Below are 14984 nucleotides of genomic sequence, written 5' to 3'. Positions count from 1 at the left end.
TGTTGATTCATGTGCATATGCAGTCAGGCCTCATCTAAACTCTTTCTAAACCTGGCCTAGAAATAGCTGTTGGATCACTGCAGACTGTGTGTGTGTGTGTGTGTGGTGTGGGTGGGTGGGAGTTTAATCAAGTCTACCATTTCAGTTCATATGTGTTGTGCAACATGGCTTACCACAGTTGATACAGCACAATAGCAAAATACAGCAACAATAGAAATGCAAGAGAGAAGCCCTATTTAAATATTGGAAGAGATGTCATGTTGAGGAGGGAGCAAGCTTGTTTTCTGCTGCTCCAGAGACTAGGACCCGGAGCAATGGATGCAAGCTCCAGGAAAAGAGATTCCACCTCAACATTAGGAGGAACTTCCTGACAGTAAGGGCTGTTCGACAGTGGAACAAACTCCCTTGAAGTGTAGTGGAGTCTCCTTCCCTAGAGGTCTTCAAACAGAGGCTGGATGGCCATCTGTCAGGGATGCTTTGATTGTGATTTCCTGCATGGCAGGGGGTTGGACTGGATGGCCCTTGTGGCCTCTTCCAACTCTACGATTCTATGATTCTAAGCATGGAACATAAAATACAGTTTTCAGGTAAAATTACTTCAACATGGCAAATTCCCTGCCAAAAACAAAATGCCTTCATAAGATGATGGAAGGCAATCAGATAATAGGTCATCAGAATATCATGGGGCACAATGTTCCACTGTAAATGGTATAACCGGATAAAAAGTCCTGTGCTTCAACCTCACCAAGTGTGTTCCCACCATGGATGGGATACACAGAAGGGCTTCTATGACTGTTCTGAACAAGCAGGCAGGCTGATACAATAGAGGTGGAAGTTAGGCATCCTGGACCCAAACCATAGAGGACTTCAAAGGCCGTGAATGAGTGTCTTCTAACATCTCTGCTAGTCTATATTGTGCACCAATTGAAGTTTCCAAATACCCTTCAAAGGTTACCCTGTATACAGCACTTTGTAATAATCTATTCAAAATGTAAATAAGGCTTACATTTACCATAGCCATGGCAGATCTCCTGAGAAATGAGAATGGCAGGCATGTCAGCCTAAGAAGGCCTTGGTCATAGGTATAATTTAGACATCCAGATGGAAGGCTAATCTGAGGAGTACTCTCAGTCTTCAGAGCCAGCATGATATAATGGTTTGAGTATAGGACTGACTCTGAAGGCCAGGCTTCGAATCCGCATTCAGCCAAGGAAATCCACTGGGTGACTGTGGGGAAGTCACACTCTTTCTGAGGAAGGCAAAGGCAAGCCTCTCCCCAAACAAATCGTGTAAAAAAAATTGTGATAGGGTCACCTTAGGGTCTCCATAAGTTGGAAACTACTTGAAAATATACAACAACTCTAAGACTACAACTTGTTTCTTTAACAACTACCACCCACAAACTGTATGCAGAGTCAATCCCATTTCTTATGAACAGCACATCTATCTCTTATGGTCTATAGCTCCCCTGTCTTGTGCTGTTCTGACACAAGGAACAATTCTCCAAAATATATGACATTTCTTAAACATCTAACCAGTTTTGTCAGCAACTGAAAATGAAGCATATTATCAGAGTGCAGAATCCCGATCCAAAAGCGCTAAAATAATAATTGTCTAGTGCTAGAGGAACACCTCTGTGTATATTCTTGTTTGCTCAACAGTCAGACAGGAACAGAGTTAAAACAACAAATACAAGTGGTTTTTTTTATAGGCAAAGTCTTCAAAGTCTGCAAAAATGCTTCCCTCCTCCCCTTGAAGTTTTGAAATGCTTGAGGGGCTCTTCAGAGTTCTGGTACATTGAACTTTCAAGTCTTTCTGCAGCAGCAGAAGGGAAAATTCCAGTGCAGTTGACTTGCCTAAATTCTGACAGGATTAAAGTGCTGTTTTAGAACTGAGAGAGAATCCTCTGTCTCTCTCACACAAGCACACAAAAGATTATAATCTTATCTTTTCCATCATCCCTGTCACTGGTTGAGAGCTATTGGGGGGGGGGACTGAGGCTGCACTAAAAGCATGTTTGTCTTGCAGAATCTAGGTCCATGCAGTCAGAATTCATGCTATTGGAATATAGTCACTTAACCAAACACAACCACTTCACCCAACTGATATAAAAAAGCAAAGCTAGAAAATATGTTGGAGACTGGTCCAGTGCAGGTTCTTTGGATGAAAACTCTACAGATTATTGCTGCTTTAGAGAATTAGGCATCACATGGCATAAACATTGGATAAAAGCTCTCTCCAGCAATAAACTGTGGTCTGATTAATATGACTGACTAATTGATTGCATAAAGGTTCCTGAGTAAGTCATACAGCAGTGGCTTATGGATTTCAATTTGCTCTATAGGATATACTGTTTGGCTGTCCATGAGAGACCATGACTGATTTAAAACTCCTTCTGCAAGGCAGGTCGGGACAATGTCTGTTTCTCTGTCTTGAAAAAAGCAGCTTTCTTCTCATAGTAGGCTGCCTCATTGATGAAAACTGGGTAGGTGGTATCATCACCCTCATACAGAATATTTTCTCCATCGAGAGTCTGGAAAATAGGGTCCCCAGGCTTCAGAGGCTGGAAATCTTTATCCTAAGATGAATTGTTTAAGTATGGGTCAAAAACAAAACAGTCACATCCCCACCCACAGGCAAGCATTTTAACATGTCCTCTGCAGTATCTTATGAAGAACAATGACCCTCATTATAACAGATGGAACAAGAGTTCAACATCATCACTATAGTTTTGGGTGATCAGGGCTAAAAAATTTTCATCTTCAGCCAGATATTGTTCTCAGCTAGCTTAGCAATTGGTTGGGGCTGGCAATGATGAGACAACATCTGGGGACCCAAAATTGGGAAAGGCTGCACAAACAGATAGTCTGGTGTACCTTTGATAATTGAAATGAAGGGAATTTTGCCATAGGCATCTTTCCTCTCTCAACATTATGCTATGTGATATACAACCCAAATCCTTATTTTTGCCATTTATAGAAGTCCTGTTCCTTGTTGCATTGTGCAGAAGTTACAAAGATGCATATCAGTCACAAGGCTTTTCTCCTGCACATATGCACACAGGTTCTTACCTCCTTTTGTTCCATTCCTTCCTTTGATACTCACCTGCAGTTTTGGATGGACCACAGCACAAATCTCACCACTGGGATTGCGAGGGAAGTCCACACATCCAACTACCTTGTATGCTTCAGTTTCAAAGGCTGGAAACAAGGTACCTGGCAAAAGGAGGTGGAAAGAGCTGGCTTCCTAATTTATTCTTTGTCTTCACAGTGAGGAATCCATTAGGACCAGGGTGGGAATCATGTGGCCTTCCAGATATAATTGGACTCCACTCCTCCTAGCAGTCCTCACCATTAGCTATGCTTGCTGGCACTGCTGGAAGTTATGGTCCAGCCACATCTAGAGAAACACATGATTTCCAGCCCCGCTTTTAAATAAAAGGCAACTCCTGCCCTCTGCAATTTATAGTCACTGCGAGACTATGTCACACTACTTTTTGAACCACACTGGCTTTCTTCATTAGGCAAAACACCATGTAAAGAAACCAAAGTGAAAATGTGAGTGTCACAGGTCTGCACCTTGCTTCAGAAATTTGCTTACATGTTAAAGATGGTCTCAAAGTAGGGTCAATGCAGATGGACACCACGACTTTTGTTGGCTTTAAAATGATTTAAAACAAAGACAGTTAAAGAATTGCAATAAAAATTGCTCATCCATTAGCAAGAATAGAATATGGTATTATTGAAAATATTTTTTGGATTTTGTTGTATTTTGCTACCATTATAATTTTATGGAACTATATGCCAGTTATACAATGTATTTATCAAGTCTTATATTAAAGTTAAAATACTGAACTGAGAGTACTGTAGCAGCGGTGTTGCCAGCCCCAGTGTACCTTGGGCATGGCCACCTGGGGGCATGGCCAAAAGCTGCACTCACCCCTTCTCCTTCCCCGCGACGGCAGAAGCCTCCTCACAAGATGAGTACTGCCGCTGCTGCAAGGAAGAAGGGCCAGGTGCCCTCAGCCTTCTCTTTCCCCATGGTGGCAGTGGTTTCTTTGTAAGGGCTGGGGGTGTTTAGCTCTCCCCCCAGTGGGAGGATGGCCTGATCGGGGGATCACTCCTCTTCTAGAGTAGGCTGCACCTGTGCAGCCCCCAATGATGCCACTGTTCTGTACAGCAGAACAGCATTAGAAAGCATACTTGATGCAACAGGCAAATTAATTATGGAGTGGTATATAATAGCTAGCTGATCAATCAGTCTAGCTCTCTCTTTTACTCTGAATGTAAAAATATTGAATACTACCAGCATTCACAAAGAAGCTACAAAAGTGATACAAACCATCTTCAGTGTTTCATCAGCTACCAATCAATCTAAATCAAGTTCATTTGGCTCAACATCCAGTTCCATGAATCTGTACAGAGTGAGGCACAATGGGATAAGTCACCTTTGTTAAATAGCTCTATGAAGTCCAGAACATAAGCCACAGTGGATCTCATCTCAGTAAGCAGGTCAGCTCGTGCCACTCCCTGGGGCTGTGGGCCCATCTCTATCACTGTAGGAGATCACAAGGATATGGATATGTTGACTGGTGCTTTTGCAAGAGTTATCATGCAGAGCGCGCCTTCCGCTATATAGCCATAATATACTAATAATGTACAGTACTACGTTACCTCCTGGGGAGCCTTTTACATAAATCAACTTTCCCCAATCTGGTGCCTTCTGGATGTGTACAAGACCCACTGACTGCTAGGTCGGTTGGGGGTGAAGGGAGTTGCAACCCAACACTTCTAGAGAACAGCAGTTTGTGAAATACTAGCATAGTTCATAATGCAAAGAGTAAAGGCTTGATAATGTGCATTTCACATTCTTACCTGGCTTTCTGCAGATCACTGTCTTGAACCATCATCCACCTGAACCACATTTCTATTCCATCCCATAAAGAGAGACAGTGTACTTAAGAGTGCTGAACTTTGAGTTAGGAAATCTTATAAAATCTCATCCCCAGCCCCCACCAAATCTTGCTGCATAACCTTGTGACAGTTATTCTCTCTTGGCTCACTCTCTCAATCTCACAGAGTTACTGTGAAGACAAGAGAAAAAGAGAACATGTACCCTGTCCTAAGCTCCTTCAAGGAAGTGCAACATAAAAGGCGTTTATGAAACAAAGGCATCACAAACATTTGGATAACACTAGGGAGTTTATCACATGGGGAAAACTGGAAGTTTAAAAGGGAAGAACCCATGATTATCCAGCGTATTAGGAGCAATTGTGCAATTGGTTTTCACATGACGTTATGTGCAAACTGCTGAGAATCCAACTGGAAAGACACATGAACCAGCAATTAGTCATTTTCAGGAAAATATTGTGAATTCATTTCCGTTTCATTCACAATATCGCTTTTTTTCCCCCACAATTGCTCTAATATGAAAACTATTTGTGGTTTATTCATAGGATTCTCACAGTTTTTGTACTCGTTGCCAGATTTCCCAAGGTTCTTTGGGGCGAATTTACTTCCGGTGCTCTTTTGTCATGTCCGGTTGCTAAGAGGAAAGCAGCCTTTAATGCTTTTTTTAAAAAAAAAATCCCTATCTTTCCTGTCTTTTGGGTAGTGTTTTGTTCTTTTTACTTAGGTTGGATACCATTTCCGGGACAGTAAGGGCTATGCGAATCAGACATTGGTGTAAATAAGGGGACTAAAAATCACTGGCAGAAGAGAAAAAAAAAGCCAGGCTGTGCTTTAAAGAGACCACTTTCTAAAGCACAGCAAGTTTGAATCCACTGCATTTCTGGAGCTGCTTTTTTTACTCCTTCAACCAAATGCTGAGAGGGAAAAAACAACTGGCCTTGGCTGGCAGGAAGAGAGCAAAGCGGTGGGCATAATCTTCCCCCTGTACATTAACCCCTCCCTCCTGGGTGCCCAAATGGGATCAGGAGCAAGCTCCCATTGGCAGCACCCTGATATAACCTGGTGTTTTGGAAAAGAAACTGAGAAAAACATGATCTTGGAAAAACCAGGTTAAGGAGGATTGGGCTAGCCACCTGGAATTCAGGTTGGGAAAAACTGGTGCAAGTGTGAATGACCCCTTTTAAACTAGTTTGCAAACCGGTTTATAATGTAGTGTGAACAGCCCCAGAGTCCTCTTGCTTTTGAATTATATGGCACATATCACTAACACTTTTTTTTATTAGAATTTATTATTATATATTTGCTTCCCATATTGGTGGGCTTTCAGTGGATATTCTTCATCTTTAAGATAATCTTCAGTAGGACTGAAAGGAATACTGGGCTGTACATCTTTCAGACAGATTGGTATGCAAAGGGATCTAGTAGCGCTTTTGAGACTAACTGAAAGAAAGAAGCTGGTAGCATGAGTTTTCAAAGACTTGAGCCTACTTCCTCAGATGCATAGGAGAGAAAAGCTATGAAAGATGATACTACCAGCTTCTTTCTTCAAGATAGTCTCAAAGGTGCTACTAGATATCTTTGTAGACTGATTTTCCAGACTAATACTGCTGTCTTTGAATTTCAGAAAAATTATTCATGTTTCTTTGGTATTCGGAATAAAAGCACCATTCACTTCAAATAATAACTTGGTTGCTTTGCTCACTCGAGCTGGTCAACTTACAAAACTGCTGACAGAACAACAGCCAGTGTAATGTGAGGAGAGTTTTCTGCCATCAGGAATGTTCATGCTGAAGACTACACCTTACCTAGTCCAGCTTTGGACACAGAATTAATGGAATATGTCTCCTGTCCTGGTTGTTGATAGAGCAAGATGGGGCAGTTTTTCCTTTTGGACTGCTTCTGTGGAGTAAAGAAGAAAGGAGATTACCAGGGGAACTGCAACCTGAGAAAAGTGGAGAAATAAGTTTTTCAGTAACTCCCTGGAGCACATTCTCACCTGAATGTAACTGCACACATGCAGGGGCAACAGGTCATGCTCAGAAGCCACTATGAGGCAGGACCCCATGTTGGCAGTGGTGTTGTGTAGGTCAAGCATGAAATCGTAGGCTTGTGATGAACCCTTGGGTCCAAAGGTTTGGTTGATCTCCTGAGCACGCTGACATTCATAGGAGTCTGTATCTGAGACCTTATAGCTGAGAAAGAGAAACTCAAAGCAAAAGCAATGGCCAAGATCCAACAGGCCTCCTTACAGAGCCTAACCCTGCACCAGTGCATTTAAGACAAGATTTTGCTTTTGTTTTTTAGTAGGGTTAAAGGCGTCTTCATCTTCCTCCCCAGCTGTGCAAGAATAATCAGAAGGCTCCTGAGTGCAACGGTCCCACAGTCACTGTTTGGTCTCTGTCCCCAGCACCATGGCCATATGTTAACAGCTGTCCAGTGGCACAGCAAGAGTTAATGTATATTTAGTGACTTTGTTAGATATATTTTGCTGAAAGTGAAAAAAGATATGAAGGCTAGGAGCTAAGTCAGGGAGTGGAGTGAAGTTTCTCGTTTAGCAACCTACTTGAACAGATGGGTCATGCTTGTGCATTATATAATCCTTGGGAATCCTTCTTCCACCAGCCTCATCTAGAGTGGTTCACCACAGTCTGGGGCTCTGTTTAGCCAGCCATGGTGGATTGGCCTCCCATTAATGAGATAGTTGGGGGTGAATTCATCATTTAGAGGCCCAGTTCTGCAATTGGCTGTGAGAGGATGCTGGATCTCATCAGCAAAAGGGCTGGGATACTTCCCTGCTATGTACCATCTGCTGCATCATTTATCTATAAAGCTTATCTTATAGCCATAATATGCATCAGCATTCATACCAAGCAAAGTCTGGGGGAGGCCAGAAACTGTTGTTGTTGTTGTTGTGCCTTCAAGTTGTTTCTGACTTATGGCAACCCTAAGGCAACACTATCATGGGGTTTGTTTGGCAACATTTGTTCAGAGGAAGTTTGCCATTGCCTTCCCCTGAGGCTGAGAGCCTATGACTTGCCAAAGCCCTATTTGGCTGCCCTTCAGCAGCCAAGATAGAATGAGAGTTCTTTAAAAAGAATATATGAAACAAAGAAGTCCAGGCAAAGTCTGCTCCTTCTTCCCCAGGTGTATGAAGGCATCCAGAAACCATCCAGATGCACCTCCATGGCCAGTCTCAAGGTGGGGGGGGGGGGGCAGCTAAGGGAGAAAGAACTGTACTCAGGAACTGTCTGCTTATGCCTTCATACCCCAGCGTCAAGGTGTTATGGAAGGAGATACTGGGTAACTCCTTCTTGCAATGCCACCAGAGGTATTTATATTGGTTTAACCAGGTAAAGATATACAGCTGAACACTAAAGTTAGAATTGTCCAAGCCTTTGTATTCCCTATCACCATGCATGGATGTGAGAGCTGGACAATGAAGAAAGCAGGTAGAAAGAAAATTAATTAATTTTCTGTGGTGCTGGAGAAGAGTGCTGAGGATACAGTGGACAGCCAAAAAGACCAACAACTGGGTCTTAGAAGAAATGAAGCCTGAAATCTCCCTGGAAGCCAAGATGACTAAACTGAGGCTTTGGCCACATAAGGAGAAGACATGGCTCATTAGAAAAGACAACGATGCTGGGGAAGGTAGAGAGCAGTTGAACGAGAGGAAGACCACATGCCAGATGGATAGACTCAATCACGGAGACCATGAGCTTGAGCCTACAGAACGTGAGCAGAGAGGTGGAGGATAGGGGGCTTAGAGATGTCTCATTCATAGGATCGCTGTGAGTTGAGATCGACTCAAAGGCAGCTAACAACAAGCAACAACCAGGTGTTATGGTAGCATAAACAAACAACAGGATTCTGGCCAATGTGAACAGATTCCTTATGCCTTTAAATAGATTTAATCCTCCACTGGAGCAACCATGGAGACCACCCAGAGGGAGCACATCTGAGAACTCTACAGCATATTCAAGCACCTAGAAGCCCAGTGAAGCCTGATGCAGGTTAAAACAAAGGCACCGTTCTCCTCTCACCCAAACCTGTGGAAGCTCTGCAAAGTACAGTAATGCAGTGTGGTACTCACTTGAGAATTCCAGCTGTGAATGCCCGATTAAGGTCCCTCCCAATGTAGCGGACACACTGCTCAACTGCCCGTGGGTTGCCCAGGAAGGGTGTGGCATGAAAGGTTCCACGCTGTAGCTCGGAGGAATTAGCCAACCAGTGCTTGGCCAGATAAACACCAGACATCTCATTCCCGTGTGTGCCCCCGCATACTGCCACACGTCTCAGGGCAGGAAGGTGCTGCAGGCCAGTCATGACTGTGTAGATTTTAGACCCTGTTGGGAGAAAGAAGTCTAGGTGAGACTGTCAGCCATCTGCTTGGGAATGCTAGAAAGACAAATGTTTCTTACTGCAACTCATCCAGGCAACCCGGTTTTCTCCTTTTCAGATTCCTATTCCTTCTCAGATTCCTACTTTTTTTCATTTTTAAAATCTTCATTAGTATTATAACGTACATACAATAATATAAGAAAACTTTTACATAATATTCCACATATATATGGTATATCACATTAGTTATCCATTCTTTACTACCTTATCTAAATCTAATTCATATCAAACCATTTAATTTTAATTAGACAAGTAATTAAAAAACATTAAATTGTTTTTTGTGGGTTTTTCAGGCTACGTGGCCATGTTCTAGAAGAGTTTCTTCCTGATGTTTTGCCAGCATCTGTGGCTGGCATCTTCAGAGATTTCTGGCGAGGGTGCAGGGGCCAGCGGAGGAGGAAGAGGGAGGAAGAGTAGCAGGAGGAGGAGGAGGAGGAAGAAGAAGAAGAGTAGCAGGAAGAGGGGGATTTCCATTCCATTTGTACAGGTCTGCTTTGTTTTAACAATAATAGTGGTGATGATGATGATGATAGCAGTCAGTTTCTGAGGCATGCACTCACTCTTTCTGAAGGCGAGACAGTGTGACTTTCCAAAGTGCATTTCTGTGTATTTTTGGTGTTTTTAATGCTAAAAGGTCTGCTTTAACAATGATGATGATGATGATGATGATGGTGATATTGATATCAGCCAGCTTCTAAGGCATGGCCAAACTCATGCGCAGGGAAGAAAAACCAAAGTACCTTGACCAAGTGCACACTTCTGAGAAGTATAGTTGGTGCAAGACACCTGAAACCGATTTTGTTTTTTACTTCAAAATATGATGTGTGCAGTGTATGTAGGAATTATTTTTATTTTTTTTTATTTAAATTTTTTAAAATTTATTTAATTATTTATTTTTTTGGGCTTCGGCCCCCCAGTTGTCTGAGGGACAGCAACCCGGCCCCCAGCTCAAAAAGGTTGCCTACCCCTGGTATAATACTATTAATTATATCACTAGTTCATTTTATTCCCTTCTTTTCTCTTTTTTCATTATTAGACACACCACAGGAAGAGTTGCAGCTCCTACTTTGTTAAACATGGCACTGATGCTTGTGATAATTGCTAAATATACAGGGAATTTTCAGTTTCAAGCACCAAAAATTCAGTTGTCTCTGTTGCTGAAGCAGTTACAAAAAGCACTACTGAGATTGTTGCAAAAGGTCTGCTTGTCTGTCTGTAATGGAATTTTTGTCTGTCTGTCTGTCTGCCTAATTCCAACTGTGAGGAATCAGTTGCAAGCAACAGATTCCTCACTGCCTCTTGAAATAAATCCAGGGTAGGACTTTGACTCGTCTAAGTGAATATTGCACAGAAACAGTTTAAATGGTAATATCTAAGTGTGCAAGTCTTCTTGCACCTTGCACTCAACAAGTTAATTTTTTTTTTTCAAAAAAAGTAGACAAAAACTCAGATCTTCCTAGAAAAAAAATCAAATGGTTCAACTACTTTCTAATGCATTCTCAATCCTATTGGTATCCATAGAGAAGGAACTGTTAGGAAAATTTAATATTAGGTACAAGTTCCAGCAGCATCACTAGGGTTTATGTCACCCAGCATAGTAACTCATGGTTACTTGACCTTCTCCCATACCACACCATATAGAATCCTTAGCAATGTTTTTTGTATTAATGTCTTTTGTAAATTGCAATTCCTATATATCTCAGAAAGTTATGGCAGTAGTTGTGAGTGAAACAACTAACAGAACTAACATTATACCTTTTGGCCAACCAATAGAACAGGCTACCTCATACAAATATCTTGGTCTAATATTCCAGTCAACAGACTCCTGGATTCTGCAAATAAAGCATGCCATCGCAACCGTTCAAAGAAGTACCAAAGCTCTTCTATCTTTTTTCTACATCAAAGGTGGCCAATACATCCCTGCAGCAATTCAGGTTTTTGTTAGTAAATATCCCAAATGCTGTATGGCTGTCAGATTTATGCAAACGAGGACTATAAGCCTTTTGAAGTTGTGCTAACTAAATTTATAAGAGCTATCACAGGAATTCTCACCTGTGTTCCAAATGTAATATTTCGTCTAGAGACCGGACAAATTTCAATGGAGGCATGAATTCTGATAATGACAGTAAATCTTTGGCTAAAATTGACATTTTTGCCTCTGGGTCTTGCACCATTAACTCTGACAGACACCTTCCAATCAAAATGGAAAAAGACATTGACCACAAAATTGCAAAATATGGGTCTTCCGCCAGATACCCTTCTCGCCATGGGGCACTCAAAAGCTAAAACTTCAACGCATAAAAGATCTAGATTTCCAAAACCATCGTAGTCAGTCCACGAGATATTTCAACTATTGGGATTGTGCCAGTTCATCTGTTATGGCAAATTACTTGATGAACCTAACAATACCCAAACACAGGAAAGCATTCTTGTTAGCTAGACTAAACGTATTACCTTCAGCACAACTCAAGGGCAGATATAGTAAGATTCCTGTGCTTGAAAGAATATGCCCTTGTGACACAGGAGATACTGAAATGGTCAATCATGTACTATTTCATTGTTGTTTTTACAGTGAAGCCCGTAAAGTCCTGATCTCCCCAATCCTTCTAAATAACCGGGGAGATCTGAAACTTTTTATTTAAATCATCTTTTGTCAGATTGTAACTCACAAATAACTTATAAAGTGGCACAATTTTGTGCGTCTGCAATTACTTGCAGGAAAAGCAAAATTAATTCTAAATTAGCAGAACACATTATGCCTGAGTTTCCTTAATCCTATCAACTGTAGTTGTTCTTTATTCTTATTTTAATTCATTTTATTGTTGATTTAAATTGTTTTATCTTCCCAGTGGGCAGATTTATCCTCCTGCTATTTAAGAGCAAAACCCAGTTCTGTAACCAACCCTATGCATGATTGTACTGCATTGTTTTTAATGTAATACTAATGTATCATTATTAGTGCATTATTTTTATCATTATTGTTTTAATGCTGTTGTTGTTGTTTTGTTTCTTTTATGCTGGCCTTTGACCATAATAAAGTATTCTATTCTACCTTTAAATTACAGTATCATAAGCACAGCCTAAATATATTTGCATATACATAATTTCATGTGGTTAACGTGTAAATTTGGTAAGATGCAATGTTTTTAAAGAAAAGTTTTTAAAAAATTAAAACTATGAGGTTTTTTATTTAATATTTATACACACACACACACGCACACACACACACACACACACAATTTCAAAAAACATACCTTGACCTTGCCATTTTATATAATGGACAGTATTTTACTATGTCATTGTATTTAATGGTTCTGCTTAATCCCTTCCCTTCCTGCTATTTGTCTGCTTAAAATCATACTTCACCCCCAAACTCCTTTTCCACCCTTGAGGGAAAGATCTTTTATTCTGAAAGGAGAGGGTGTTTTTGAATGGGCAAAAACCTGGAAACCTTAGGATGCATCCCATTATACTCTGTCACTCTTCTGTTCCTAGTTGCACCTTCTTTTCTTCTTGAAAAGATAACACAGCGTTATTGGAGGAGGGACGATATATCTAATTGTATTTGATTTGTACAGGGTAACTAAAAATTATCTTCAAAATTACAATTGAAATTGTGAAGATAATTTTTAGCTACCCTGTACATATTAAATACATTTGGGTATATTTCCCCTCCAATGCTGTTGTGGTGCTGTTTTTTTAATCAAGAACAGAAAAACAGTTTGGACTGTGCAACTAGGAACTGAATTTCAATTGCAATTGTGAAGATAATTTTCAGACACTATTTTGACCCTGAGAAAATGAATAAGGAAGCAGGTTTCTCCCTTAGGCTGTTGTTTCCATGTGCATTGTTTCCAATCTTGTCCCAGCAAGTGGCACCACTGCTCACAGGTGAAGAGCTCTGTGTGAGTTCCAATGAGAGTAAAAACAGTCACAGGTAGAAAGACGGGTCTGTCTGGTGGCTCTTTTGGCAGCCTTTGGCCAACATAACAGGGCAAATGAAAATAGAAAATGTGTGTGTGTTTGTGTATATTGTGTGCTTTCGTTTCTGAGTTATGGTGACTCTAAGGCAAACCTATCACAGAGTTTTCTTGGCAAGTTCCTTCAGAGTGGGTTTGCCATTGCCATCCTCTCAGGCTGAGAGAATGTCACTTGCCCAAGGCCACCCAATGGGTTTTCATGGTTGAGCAAGGATTTGAACCCCAGTTTCCAGAGTTGTAGTCCAATGCTCAAACCACTATATCATGCTGGCTCTCAAATAGTGGGGGGAAATTTGCTTTTAAAGTACAGAAGAGTAGAAGATGCATAGAATTGGAGCAAATCTGTGCATAGGATTTATGTCTTGTTGTCAAGAAGGAAATGGGAAAATGAGCAAGAACTCTGAATCCAAAACCCAGGAGGGAATTGAGGTCTAGAATATGAATTTCTACTGATCTGGCCACTATTCATAAATTAGATCAAAGGTCAACTTTGTGGGTCCAACTGTTACTGCAGTGATCAGACTACTTTAAGTCAGGGGCAAAAAGTCATGGAAAGCAGGTCTGAGTCTGAATTTTACACAGTGTTCCAAACCAGTGGTGTCACTGGGGCGCTGCAGGGAGTTTGGACCACACCAGGTGATAACCTAAGGGGAGTGACACCACTGCTCCTCAAACACCTATCTTTTGGCAAAAGCAGGCTGTGGCATTCACCTGTGTCCCTTTAAAATGCTTTAAGAGATGATGGAAGTGGGGTGAAGCTCAGTGGAAGGAGAAAGGAGAGGCCCCAGAATTTTTTAAAATTAAAATGTCAATTTTTTTTTAAAATAAATATACTTTTTACATTTTCTTTAAAAACACCACATTTTAATCAAATCTTCACTATGTATATGTTAATACATTTAGGCTGAGCACATGATATTGTAATTTGAAGGTAACAATTTTACTAGTTGTTTATGTCACACTATTAGCATTATATTCAGTGGTATATGGGAATTGCAATTTGCAACTATCATTAGTGCAGGAAAGCATTATTAAGGATTCTGTATGGTGTGAATTAGGAGGACGTCAATGTCAACCCTAGTGACATTGCTGTTCCAAATTAACCAACTAATTATTTGGCTGCCACATCTACATATCTCACACATACTTGAGTGTAGAGAGTCCATATATGTTGTAGAAATTAGGAATATCTGCTGCTAGACAGAGGACGACTCCAAGGAGTTTGAGGGCAATCAGAGATAAGTGCTTAAAGGAGGGACAGCAAATATCCATGCTTCCTTACAGAGAGAGGATTCTGATTTGTCAAATATTAGAATGAAGGAAAAGAAAAAGAACCCCGGTAGCCAGAATAAGCACTGAGGCTCTATGGTATCCGGTGACAATGCACAGCAGTCAGGAATACTTACCACTCAGAACCTTGAATAGCCTTTCAAGGAGTTCAAATTTTCTTAGATCAAGATGGTATCTGCTACCTCCATGCACTAGGGACACACACCCGCAGAGTCAGGAATGTGGATGTTTAACCTTTACCTCTTGCTTGTATCAGGCTTGGTGAATGATTTTCTTTTTGTGGTTCCTGAGTGACCTATGGACCTCTCTGTGATATCCCCAAATGTTGCTATATCTTCTTGGCTAGGATCCAGCTGAACTAGAATAGTTAAAGGAGAGGCTGTGGATAGCACTGTACTGTACCTTG

At 41.0% G+C, this 14984-nt stretch overlaps 1 protein-coding gene across 2 annotated transcripts in view; it reads right to left on the bottom strand.

Moving 5' to 3' along the window:
• The window catches only part of ACY3 (aminoacylase 3), a 17463-nt gene extending 2479 nt beyond the window's left edge, over positions 1-14984 (bottom strand). The window contains exons 1-7 of one of the 2 annotated variants that reach the window (XM_042446179.1): positions 14695-14984; positions 9001-9253; positions 6907-7102; positions 6716-6809; positions 4448-4555; positions 3106-3215; positions 518-2578 (exon numbers count right to left, since the gene is read on the bottom strand). In XM_042446179.1, coding sequence (XP_042302113.1) covers positions 2384-2578; positions 3106-3215; positions 4448-4555; positions 6716-6809; positions 6907-7102; positions 9001-9233 — 936 coding nt within the window. In that variant the 5' untranslated portion in view covers positions 9234-9253; positions 14695-14984 and the 3' untranslated portion in view covers positions 518-2383. Of the gene's footprint in view, positions 1-517; positions 2579-3105; positions 3216-4447; positions 4556-6715; positions 6810-6906; positions 7103-9000; positions 9254-14694 lie in introns of those variants that run through there. The other variant, XM_042446180.1, reaches the window with a different exon arrangement.

Source organism: Sceloporus undulatus, chromosome 1 (assembly GCF_019175285.1).
Source record: "Sceloporus undulatus isolate JIND9_A2432 ecotype Alabama chromosome 1, SceUnd_v1.1, whole genome shotgun sequence".
NCBI classification, from domain to species: domain Eukaryota; kingdom Metazoa; phylum Chordata; class Lepidosauria; order Squamata; family Phrynosomatidae; genus Sceloporus; species Sceloporus undulatus.
This window is presented reverse-complemented; position numbering and strand designations above follow the sequence as displayed.